Genomic DNA, 13,296 nt, shown 5'->3' on the forward strand with positions numbered 1-13,296 from the left:
CGTGGTTCAAACTTGATAAAAAAAATTAGACTTAAAATGAAGAAGAAATTGAAGGAATAATGAAATCAAAAACTAATTCATAAAACTACCAAAATTTCAAGTCAACTCGAAATTTCACAAATTTCAAATCCACTCAAACTCGAAAACCGAATTTGTAATTCGAGTTGACTCAAATAACTCAAAATTGATTTTTCGAGTTGAGTTTTGCCCACCCCTAGTTTGAACTTCAAATTTCACCATATGTTTAATTTAGTCTCTATATTTACCAATATTTAAAATATAAAAAATAAACAAGATTGTTCATGAACATAAACAAACAAGTCAATAAACAAACTCGAACCAAGCACACCTTTGTTCATGTTTATTCGTTTATTAAATAAACATAAAATTTTATTTACACTCGTTTATTTTAACTTAACAAGTGAACATAATCGAATGTTATAAGAATAATTCACCGAAGGCTATGCTCATTTGCACCCCTATTTTCACCCTCCAAGAGTGTCTAGCACGTGTGGAGGTTTACTCTCCCAAAGTGTTTTGAATACTTATGACTAAGGGCACAATTATATGACCTACATTTATAATAATTGATTCACATAATCTACTTTTAGCAAAAGGAATGTCACTAAGATATCAAATACGACATAATGAAATCAAAATGATAATGCAAGGGATTACTTTGAAAAGAAAAAAAAATGAAAATCAGATGATGGTGAAAGATGGAGAATTTGAAAGGAAAGTACTGCTTGCCATTCTGATGTGTAGTAAATACACATTGAACTCGTAACTTGCAAAACAAGGATGTAGAAGCATTCACCCTTCATCTTTTACCAACCTAATTTGTCAAGTTAACAAGACAACTAAATTTTACCATGAGTTTGAAGGAATGATCCCCAAGCTTATTTTACAATCTCACCAACAACTTCAAGTTCAGGTCCCAGGTTTCCCTCCCCTCTTCAGTAGTTCCTGATAAAGTAGATGCCAAACATTAATATTTTTTATTTTGCACACCATCGATATGCACTTTGCTATATATACCTGTTTGGTAGCAGCGATCGAGACACGCTGTCGTTCTTTTCTCTCTCGTTGACACTCTCCACACCAGCTTGAGAAATCTTTCTGGTATTTCCTCAGCTCACGAAAGACCGAACTAGAAGAAAATAAACTTACAAATCAAATTAAGGAATGTGCACTGCCCATGAAGCCCAACATTTACACTAATTAAAACTAAGAGAATATCGAGTAGCACCATTCTCCTAGGAAAGAATGCAAATGCCAGCTAAATTAAATTTTCAGTTCACGGCAACCTTACTACATTTCAACACCAAAACAACTCCAAGACAGTGCAGGCCAATGAATAAGTTCATTCAAGAGGCAATCTCTTTCAATTTCTAGAAGTAACTCATGGTTTCTATCACAACTTTAAGAGAGACCATGTTTGGTAGATTTATAATAAGGGCAGAGAAAGATACCTTCTACACCACAGAAGTAAGTTGAACCGGTGACCAGATGTTGTGGCTCTTGCACCATGCCTATGGTGCCCACGATGAAGAACTGCACGTCCTGGGACGTGTGAATAATCCAAAATTTCCTATAATGCACAAGAAACATATCACGTTTTTGTCACAGTAGCATATTAAATTAGAAAAATACCAGTATATATCTTTTATTCAAGGAATCAATACCTAAAAAAACTATGTAAAGACTATGCTTACTCTCTCTTGTCCAAGGAGATTACAAACTAGAAGAGATATCTTCAAGTCATTTTTTTAATCAATTTGTTATTTCATGCTCTCGTTTACAAAAGAAAACAGCCATAGACTAAAAGAAGCATAATAGGCTCTTTGGTATTCTTATGATATCTTTTTTTTTTTGAATAAATATTCTTATAGTATTTCACATTTGAAGAAATGGGGAGGGGTTTTGTCAGAGATTGTTGGTTCTTGATATGTAACTTTTTTATCAAACTGACTTACTTTGTCCCAGTGCAATTATAGAGCATATGATTAAGCTACATTACGGTAAATTAGAATGAATAAAGGAAAAACAAATTAGAAGGATTAACATACATTCGACTGGGTTTCTGAATTGACATGCTTATCACACCTAACACCGCGAAAGAACAAGTCCCCACCAGAGAATTTTTCACCCAAGCAAACATTTAAGGTGACTTCTGAATCATCCACATGGAAACCTACAAACATAAGACTACGGAACTTTGTGAAGCAACAAGTTTAACAAGAAGATATAAAGCTAAAAGAATAAACAATATACACACCAAAATAGAGGTAGTGTTATAAACAAACAGATTAGCAGAACAAACATTCAATAAATAAAATTTTAATGTGCACAAAATTAAAAAAAAAAATTAGGAAAAAGCATAAACAAGACAGGTGAAATTATGATCACCAAGGGGTGTGGAAGAACCAGAGAAGATGATGAGCATGAAATATAAAAGAAAACAGATGATGCCATCAATTGATAAGGAAAAGAGTAACAAGCAATTGAGAAAGCAAAGTTAAAGGACTGATGCAAATATTTTGTGCAATACATTCTAAACACTTTAACAGTAGACTCCATAGAATCATCAGTTTCCATCTACAAATAGCTAATGCTTCCTCAGGTAGTGCATGATAAATGGCACAGCTTACACTATAAACTAGAGACATTCTAAACACTTCAGAGAACCATTCCTAAGAAGAGAAAACAGAAGTCGGAACATACCAAGCTCAACGTCCCTGTCAATTCCATATTCAACAACAAAACCATGATGAGAATCCAACGTAGATCCACCCACGTCAGAATAGAATACTGCAAACCATTTCCCAAGATATGTAAAAGAATATGATGGTCTAAGCTTTAAATGTAAACACATATTTGCAAGCATTTAGAACCTCATTATGAAAGAAAAACTAAATACCTTTGGATATAGGTCGGATAAAGTCCTCCATCAACTTGTCAAGCATGGTCTCCAGGCCAAAGTCATCTAAAACAGCACCAAATTTGTTCATCGTGTTTGGTCTCATGATTCTGAACTTTGTCTTGTGGACCCATTTTTCAAAGTTTTCTACCTAAGCAATCAGATCCTGATAAGATAAATGTAAAAACTAAAAAACAAGAAAGTTAAGTAAAATCGAGAGAGAGAGAGAGAGAGAGAGACGGAAATGATATTATACCTCAGATAATAACAATTCACAGAAACGGGGCTGAAACATTTCAAAAGTAAAAACCCCTGACGTAGGTTCAGACATTATACTTCTAAAGCCTTCCTGTTTATTCTCATTAATTGCTTTGAGAAATGAAGGGACAAAGAAGTTTGAGGCATGCATGGTATACAATTCCCTATGCAGAGGCTGCAAGAAGAATAGATCAAATAAGCAGAGAAGAATTAGATTTTACGAAGATAAGACACTATGAGGAAATTCTATGTAGTTTGACCATCATCATTTATCTCAGAAATTGGTATAGTTTTGAGTTTTTGCAGGCATAAATTAATAATGGCCAAACAATAATTATACTATGCACCTTATAGTTTGATATAATCTTCTGCCTGTATTCACGATGCCTTTGAACCTGTTCACAATTTTTTTTAAACAGTGAAAAAAGTACATATAAATGGAAAAGGAAAATGAATAGAGATTAATACCTGCACACCATATAGCTAGCTTCAATTAAAGGCTGAACACAGCATGTAATGACACAATTTGACCAACATAAAATTACTGAAAAAGTATACAAGCATATCGATCATCGAAAATAGGATGCATAAAATCCCCTACAGATCCATAAATATATGAATTCCTCCTGATCTAAACAACATTAGGCAGCTCATAATTCAAAATAAGAAATTAAAAAATATCCCTTTCCCCCCTACATTTTCCGGTATGCATCCACTTTTTTCCCAATGAATCAAAAATGGATTCAAAAAGGCACCAACCATTTTCAGTTTCCAGCGAAAAAATGATTTTTAAAAGGCTAAATTTATATTTCTGATATCGCATTATAAAAAAATCAACTGATTTTCACCTTCATGAATATAAATTCTGAAGTTTAACAGAATACTAACATAAAAATACTTAAAAATATACATTATAATCTCATCGGCTATCAAAAACATAATGTGCAAGGTTACATTCTAAAAGAAAGAAATTATAGAATATAGACCCTGACATCCAAACATACAATATAAGAGGGAAAAAGGAGATAAACAAAAATGCTTACTCGTGTACGCTCTCCATCAGGAGAGTAACGAAGGATGATATCGCGCATGTAATGGAGCTTGGAATCGCGAGGGAGTGAGAGCATCGGAGGAGGCAAGTAACGTTCCAGTGAGCTGAACAGAAGCGGACTAAACTCTAACTGCAAACCCTCGTAGCTCTCCGGCTTATGCTCCGTGTTAGGGTTCAGCCGTAAACGGTGCGCCATCGCCATGCTTGGCAATGCCGCGACCAAATTTCCGTTGTGAGCAGTGCTCGGCGGCGCTTGCTGCTGGGTCTCTTTCCTACTGACACCAAAAGACATGATTCCTCTTATCCGAAAAAATACATACACGTTGGCATCAGCCTAGAAGCAATTTCCAACCATTTCTTTCAGAGAAACGAATGGAAAAACTAAAACTAGCTGAAGATCAAAACAAAAACAAAGCTGGATTTTGTGTTTACAAAGGAAAGGGTCTTTTTTTTAGAGTTAGGGTTTAATGTGGAGCAAACTGATTTCTGTTATAACGTAGACGACGATGGACCTCCAAGCCCGGAGTAGGAGGGTATTTATATAATTTCAGTTCAAGAGAAAACCTTTAAAAAAAACTCCACAATAATCACCCGAGTACCTTTTTTTTTACTATAAAAAATTATAAAACAATCATTTGATTTATAGAATATATTTTTCAATATATATATTTTGAATGAAACAAAGAGTAATAACATTTAGAGATTCCTACCCTGCATCAAAAGACCTTGGATATCTTTCTGAAGCAAAGCAGCGATAGCATCAAGTGGTTGTTGTGTAGATACGATGCCCGACCAAATCAATCCAAGTAAGATGAGCCATGGAATCTGTCACTCAATTTTGCTCTCCAGGCACATAGCTAAATGTTGGGTTCCAATCCCTTCGAAGGCTCCGGATATAATAAATCTTCGAAGAAGTATTATTCCTCTCCGTCCCCGCATTGATGGCATCAATAACTTGTTTATTATCCGATTCCACGTTGACAGTAGATAAATCCAATCTCCAAGCCATATTCAGACCTTCAAATATCCCCCACAACTCTGCATCAAGAGTCGAACAATTCCCGATCAGGTTTGAGAAACCACTAATCCATCTTCCTTCATGATCATGAATCACTCCCCCACAAGCAGCATAACCAGAATTTGGGTGTTTTTATCAAAAAAAAACACCTTAATATTAAAATATTCCCGATTAAACACTCAATCACCAAATTTGTATGAACTAACACCCATTTACAAAAAAACCCACCTAAGGCACGTTGGGTGCGCCGCGCTGCGCCTCCCCTAAAGCGGGTTTGCGCCTTCTCCCACTCACGCGCTAACATGAGAGGCCCCTCTCCTCGGGCGCGCTTTTCTTTTTCACCGTGTCCCACCCATCTCAATCACTTCTATTCCCTGCCACCCTACCTCAATTAATTGATTGAAAAAATCAGAACAACTCTTTGCAAGGGAAGCGCTTTCCTTATTTTTCAGAGAATATTTGACATGTCATAATGTCTCATCCCATCAAATATATAGCGTTTATGGAAACAGTTCCTCGACTACCTACATATAAAAATCTAAGTTCACATAACTGTCTAAGAGGCTCGTTCAAAGGGAAGTGTTTTCCCTTTTTTTTAAGAGATTTTGTCATGTCATAGTGTCTCATCCCATCAAACATAATTGACGAAAATAATTCCCCGACTCTCAATCTCTTAAACTCTTAAATTCTCAAACTCTAAAACTATCAAACTCTCAAACTTTTAAACTCTCAAATTTTCAAAATGGCTCTTATTTTAGCTGTTGTTTATTATGATGAAGAAATTCGAGAAAATGAATCTGGGGTTGTTTTCCGATCAGATCATTATATCCTCGTTACCTTCAAGAGAAACATCACTATTGAGGAATTGGTAAAAAAATATCAAAGAAGGCTCGTGTTGGAAATATTATAAGACTGTCTAAACTTCAGTACATATTTTCGACTGGAATTATTCCTTTAACATATACAATATTCGACCTCTCCACTGATGAAGATGTTGATATGATGGTTGATACTTCTAATCAAAATTCAGACTATATTACAGAAATATATGTCACATTTGTTGACGTTCATGCAGCTCATGGTATGTCATTATTCTCCCACTATGGGTTGCCTCAACTAGTTCATCAAGTTAACAGTCCAACTCAAACAATCTATAATGATTTTACATCATTAATGGCAAATCCACTTCCCGGTACCATTCCAACAAGTTTCAGGGGGAGACATTCATCTATCAGCTTCTTCGGCCTCAATATAGATATGTCTTCCAGTTCTAGGGGAAAATATTCATTTGTCAGCTTCTTCGACATCAATATAGAGATGCCTTCTACACAACACTCAGTTCATAACCCATATGGTGACATCCCTTCAAGTTCCATATTAAGGCATTCATCTATGAACTTGTTCAACCTAAACATCGGAATCACAAAGGAAACATTATCTCCACCAAAAGAACCTCTTCGTGAGCAGGAGTGGATGATGTTGAGACTGAATTATTCGTTGAACCTGAATCACTGTAATTCAACATGGACTCCGATGATGATGTGGATGAAGTTCCCATAAATATGTTTCAATACGAACCTCGAGCATACATGTTTGAAGCTAACTATGACGCGATGTACAGGCCAGAATTTTTGGATATGCCTAATGTTAGAGTGTTCACATTTTGTGAGTACTAAATATGGACGTAAAATATGTGCAAGTATACACAATGGAACTAGTAATAAAGTGATGAGTGAGTATCGTCTCCACATGGATTGGTGGAAATTACAAAGTTTAACCAAAGCAAAACACGACTCTATCTAAGTGTAGTTAGTAATGGTATGCACTAATGATGGATGTCAAGGAAGTAGATATTGGTGGGGATGAAATGGTGGTATGATGTGGTAGCAAATGGTAATGTTGAGGCAAAATGGATGTAAATGTAGTGACAACAAAGAAAATTATATGGTAAAAATAATAACAGTGCCAAGGCAACACAAAATGGTAAAAACAACAAATAAATAAAATGGCTTGACAATCGTCACAAGGGAAACTATTTCAGGAATGAGTGATAGGGAATGATTTAAGGATGCTAAAACTTATCTCTCTGGCAGATTTAATCTATCTAAGCTTCACTTGCTCAATGGAGTTTGCTGAAAGTGCTCACACTATAGAAGAGGAGATTTAATCTATCTATTACACCCCATTGCTTATGTGGATCTTACTTATGTTTCTCTCGAATACTCCAAACATTAATGACTAAGTTTCTCTCGAACACCTAGCCTTCATCTAAGTAATGGACACTCTCATGCCTCCTATAAATTTAGAAGATGAAGCCTTAATAAGCAAAACAAGTAAATACAAAAGATAATCTTCAATCTACCATTAAAATAAAATCAAACATCCATAAAATAAAACTCAACAAATAAGGTTAGTTTATAATGGGGTTTGAATCATCCATGAAAAATTCATAAAAATCATTTATTCTAACAACCCAAATCAAATGATAAATAGCAACAAAAGGGAAGGAGGAAGAAGTATTCGACACGCGCTGTCGAAGCTCTTCTCAGCCACCACAAACTGTCTTAGCTCGCTAGCTCCTCTCGGATGCTTAGCTCGCCACTCCATTAAGCTTCAATAATGGAGAAACGCCACCAAGAAGATGGAGGGAAGAAAATGGTGGAGAAGATGAAGAAATTCAAGATGCTGAGTGTGAGTGTGTAACCCCCTCATATCTTATGTGAGGTGTATCAAATAATAAAAATATCTAAGGGTATTCATGGGATTTAGCACTCCAAAATACCCATCATACCCCTAGAGTCACTCCGTAGGCGTGATGTTTATCCTCACAGGAGGCAGTGGTCCCCAACAAGTGGTTATAACCATCAGACACATGTCAATCCAGTTGTCAATTTATAACAATATCTTTTTGTCCTTTTTTGCGCCAGAAATGCCAAGGCATTTCTATCTACGTCAGCAACATGTGATGCCACGACTTTCCTTCCCAGCTCGCCTGTTTTCTTATTGTTTTCCTGCACAACACTAAAAATCACACTTTTCTCCTCATACAACACCTTAGTAACATAGAGTAACACAACCACCATAAATGCAATGATATGCATCTACATACATCTAAAATGACCTAAATGAGCCCTTAAATAAACAATAACTTAAGTGAAAAAGACCTTGAAAGTAGCATTTTTAGGGAGTTATCATGGAGACTATGAAAGTCATTTACCAGTTAACGATGGTGATTTATATCGTGGAATGGAGTTCACATCTAAAGACGAAGTAATGATGGCAATAATGAATTACAGTATTTGTAATTCAGTTCACTCCAGAGTCGATTGATCTACCACCGAAAAGTATGTATGTTATTGTGTTGAACGTGATAACGGCTACAACTGGATGGTTCGTGTTTCAAATAGGAAGAGAAAGAATGATATATGAGAACTAACAAAATACAACGATCATCATACATATTTTGCACTAGATATCAACCAGGACCATCGAAACTTGGACTCCAACGTGATTTGCCAACCTATCATGTCCATGGTCAAAGCAAGCTCTCACATAGTTATTGTAGTGTTGATTTCAGTAATATAATCTCAATATGGGTATACCGTCTCCTACAAAAAACATGGAAGGCAAAACAGAATGCATTATAAAACTACACAGTACGGATTCATCTTACAACGAACTACCCATCTGGCTTACCTGCTGTGAAGACTGAATTTTGGGACATTAGTTGAGTTCGAAACTCGCCATACCTATGAGAATGATCAAGTGCTTCGAGATCGATGCCAATTCTACTATATTTTCTAGACTTACCCACAATGCATTAATACTGTGAGATACTGCAAACCCGTAGTCCAAATTGATGGTACATTCTTGTATGGAAAATGCAAACAAGTTTTATTATTGGCAGTATTCCAAGATGGTAATCGTAACATTCTTTCTGTTCTCTTTACCCTTGTTGAAGGAGAAGATACAAAGTCTTGGACTTTATGAGAAATCTACGGTTACATGTTGTCACGAAGGAATGTATTTGTGTCATTTCAGATCGAGGAGTTGGGATCAAAGTAGCAATGGACTCTTTAGGTTTAATGTGGAAACCCCCACTGATCGCGTATAAATATGTGTGCTATGGCTTTCAAATATGTGCAAGCACACACAATCGATGCAAGTAATATAGTAGTAAGTGAGTATCGTCTCCAAAAATATTGGGGGAATTCTTTAAAGTAAGTTATAACTAGAAAAAGGTGTCACTAACTAATCCTTAGTGTCTAAGTCTAATAATATAAACATGGGAAAAATATGTTGTGGCAGATGGTATGAACAGATGGAAAAATATGCTATGGTAAGAAATTTTGGTGAAGTGAAGTGAACATAAATTCTGTGTCGTGGCAAAAAATTTATGTAAGACTAAATAATAATAAAAATTGTTAAGGCAATAAATATATGAGTTCTGAATATAGACTGAAAACCTAACACAAATAAACTTATTACGGAGCACTTGAGTTAGATTTACTACGGCCAAAAATTATTCTATGTCTAAGATTATCTAAGCACGCTATGTTTATGTTGCTCGATAGGATTTACTAGAAGTGTTCATAGGCTATCTCTAGTAAGGAACCTTATAAAACATTACCACGATAATACCTCTCAGCGTAAACTATAACCCTAGCCTATCGAATGAGTGATATCCCTTTTAGTTGTTTGAAACACTCTCCTTATATTTAAGGCGGATTAGAACCTCACCATCCCGGATTAGCTCCCTTGCTCACGTAGATCTAACCAAACTCTTTCAAAATTAGGTATATACTCTTCAAAAAATGGCTATCTCTCAATAGCTCTTACAAAGACTAAGAATTTTATATCATGGCATCATGCAATCTCTCAAAAGCTCTTACAATGCTATGACATAAAGTTAAAACAGTGAACAAAACAACATAAAACAAAAACATACTCAATCATCCATTAAACACAAAATAAAAACTTCATCTCAACAAATCCAACACCAACTAGAACATTTTATGGTGTGGCTAAAATCATCCCAAAATATTCATTAAGTACAAGCCCTTTAAACATATAAGAAATGAAGAACGATGAGAAGAAAACTCCCAAAATAGAGTTGTTGTCATGACGTCAAACTACCACCATGACTGGTCTAGCATGTTATACTCTCTCGAGGGCCTAGCCGCTACTCCGGTAAAGCACGGCTATGGAGGACACCAAGAAAAAAGAGAGGAGAACGGTGGAGAAGAAGGTGTTATAGCTGCTTTTCTAAAGCTTTTAGGGTAGATGATAGAGTCTCATTGGAATCGTGGGCATCATTTCCTATTTATAGTGGGGAATTTCTAAGGTTTTGTGCCCCTTAAATTCCCTCCAGAATGTGATAGCATGGCAGCTTACAGTGGTCTCGAATTATCAACAGGGGCAATGGGTCACGTGAGGTGAATTAGACAACTGGATGCATAAAGTTAGCTACTTTGTCTTGTACTGTGTCCAGACTTGTAAGAAAAACTTACCGCGACAAAAAATTCCTCACGGTCATCATCATCATCAGTTCATTTGGCCCTCGCTCTAAAATTTCATGGCAAATAATTCTCTCCTTGGTCATTTCCCATCACCTACGCAATCACAATCAACACACAACCCTTCTCATCAGTAGAATCAGTTTTATCAAGAAAAACTAGTCACTGCAAAACTTTCCACCGCATGTAATGAAACGCACTAAATGCAACTAAAATGCTTACGACAATAATTTTTAGACAATCAATAACTTAAGTAAAAAGACCCAAAATAAAGTCTTTTTACGGACTTTTCACACCCCCAAACTTAAGTTATTGCTTGTCCTCAAGCAATGATAATGAGCAACATAAAAATAAAATGTTATGGCGAAGTATAAATTAGGACAGTTAAGTGGTCTAAAATTTCAGCCCTCAGCAAAAAGTTTGGCTTCAACATACTAGACTAATTAAGATGGCATCCCTAGGCCAAGATCATTTGTAAGGGTGTGTCCGTGATTGTGTCTAGTCTATGCTTGACAAAATTAGAAAGTCCCTAAGTAAGTTTTTTTATTTTGCTAAGGCATCAAATTATTCATTAATCACAAAATTTACTCCTATTTAATCAACACTTAAACTTTAAAATTTTTCAATTTTTTACATTTCACAAGGGGAGTCAACTTATCACAACTATCATCCCACACTCTAGATGAATAGGAGCATACCTTCCATCCTCGAGTTAGTCAGGCAGAGTCATCCAGTGACTACTTTCATTCACTGATGTGCTAAGGCTGCCAATTATTCAAGGGGGTTTCTACGCAATGCTGTCACACAGAGGAGTGTCCCTCTACAGCTATATCGAGTCATTTAATTGTAATTCAATACAATTCAAAATATTAAGGAGTTTAACTTAGCATTTTCATGCATTGATATATCAGTTAAGTTCATTACCAAAATTTTATGCCACGACGTGCAAAAGTTCTTTCATAAAAATTTTCTAAGTTCCTCAAGCATAGAAAACATACAATCGTGTTCAAAGAGTCACAAAGAATTAAGTCCTAGGGTTAGTTATATCCTCTTTAAAAGTCATGTACAATAATTTCTAGCCATGGCAAAAAAATTATCATCATCGGGCATCATCAACATATTCCAAACAACTAACCTAATCTTAACTCATGCCATAACAAAAAAATTTCCTACTAAACATTATCAATGCAACTGACTAAGTATGAACACAATACCTCCCCCAAATTTGAGGGATGCATTGTCCTCAAATCATGAAAACTAAGTGAATTAAGCTAGTCTAAATACAATGCAATTGCAAAGTTAATGGAGGTACCTCACTGTGGTAGGTTGGCTTTGCTGGAACCACGAGTGCAACGTCTTTTGAGTGGGGGTGGGCTATCAAAATATGTGTCCTCGTACATGTTCGAAGATGAGGTAGCAACATGTGCATGATCAGCTGAACGCTTTAGGCAACACCTGGTCCTTGAAAGACTAACTTGGTGATGGGTTTTCAACAGGCTTTTCCATGGGCCGATGTACTTCTGGTTAAGCAATGGGTTTAGTGGTTTGCTTGGTAGCTGGCTTTGGGGTAGTGTCCTCAGCAAGTGAGTTAGCGATAACTTCAAGTTGGAGCTCTTCCTCATCAGTGAACAACTCTATCTCAAGTACCTGAGAGTGCTCCGAAGATATTGGGTTGTGGTGCTCATTATTCTCAACTCATCCCTCTTCAACAATTGGGGAGAATTATGTAAGAATTGGGGAGGTGTCAATCGGAGAGTCAGGTTGAAAATTTTTTCCATGGCAAACAATTTTTGCTCACCAGTTGATGTTGTAACAGGCTTTAGTTTAGGCAAAAGTTTCTCAGGGAAAGGGGTAAATCCTCATTGTTGACAGGCAACAACTCTTTAAAGAATGTGTTGAGTTTAGCGTCCCTTTCCTTGACGTATTGGGGGGAAAATTACATATGGCCCTTCAATCGCACAATTTTTTCTTTAGTTTCACGGGTGGCAGTCACCACAACAGTAATCCTTTCCGTATAAACAATTTTCGTACCTCTTTTCAAAACTTCACCTGTGGTTTCTTCATCAAAACTCATAAGCTTAGACATCTTTCTCTTTGTGATTCCCTCATTGATGTTAATGAATTCCTGAAGGGGTTCCTCAGGAACTTTCTTTTTTTTGGTACAAAGTAGCAATTAGATTTGGAAAAATTAAAGTATTTTTCTTCTTTTTGGCACACTCGTGTATTTGTTCGATGATGATCTCTCCAACATTTTTCAATCTGCCATATATGATTAAGTGAAGAATGAGCAGATGCCTCAGCAAAGCGGTTGAGTTATGGGATATGGACATTAAGAGAGCCTAGATGAAATGGTTTTGTAGCTTGGCTATCAGCTTTAGGGAAAGATGATCAATTCTCTTGCAATTGGGGGCATTTCCTTCCCATTTAGCCCACCTGAAGCAATGATCCTCAAGCACGTCATCATATGTTTTAGATTCTACCTCGGTAATGAATTTCTTGGGTCGGTTATCAACCTTCTTAAGCTTGAAATAAT

The 13,296-nt window shown here is 36.2% G+C and overlaps 1 protein-coding gene across 1 annotated transcript; it reads right to left on the minus strand.

Moving 5' to 3' along the window:
- Positions 1-710: 710 nt before the first annotated feature.
- On the minus strand, positions 711-4,696 carry LOC120175770 (2-oxoglutarate and iron-dependent oxygenase domain-containing protein CP2-like). Its single transcript, XM_039182334.1, has 9 exons — positions 4,222-4,696; positions 3,526-3,573; positions 3,177-3,353; positions 2,921-3,071; positions 2,725-2,811; positions 2,070-2,194; positions 1,473-1,591; positions 1,039-1,150; positions 711-966 (listed from the first exon to the last, which is right to left on the minus strand). The coding sequence occupies exons 1-9, from the start codon at positions 4,519-4,521 to the stop codon at positions 931-933; spliced, it is 1,155 nt and encodes a 384-aa protein (XP_039038265.1). The 5' UTR covers positions 4,522-4,696; the 3' UTR covers positions 711-930.
- Positions 4,697-13,296: the final 8,600 nt, after the last annotated feature.

Source organism: Hibiscus syriacus, unplaced genomic scaffold, assembly GCF_006381635.1.
Source record: "Hibiscus syriacus cultivar Baekdansim isolate YM2019G1 unplaced genomic scaffold, ASM638163v2 tig00112215_pilon, whole genome shotgun sequence".
NCBI classification, from domain to species: Eukaryota; Viridiplantae; Streptophyta; class Magnoliopsida; order Malvales; family Malvaceae; genus Hibiscus; species Hibiscus syriacus.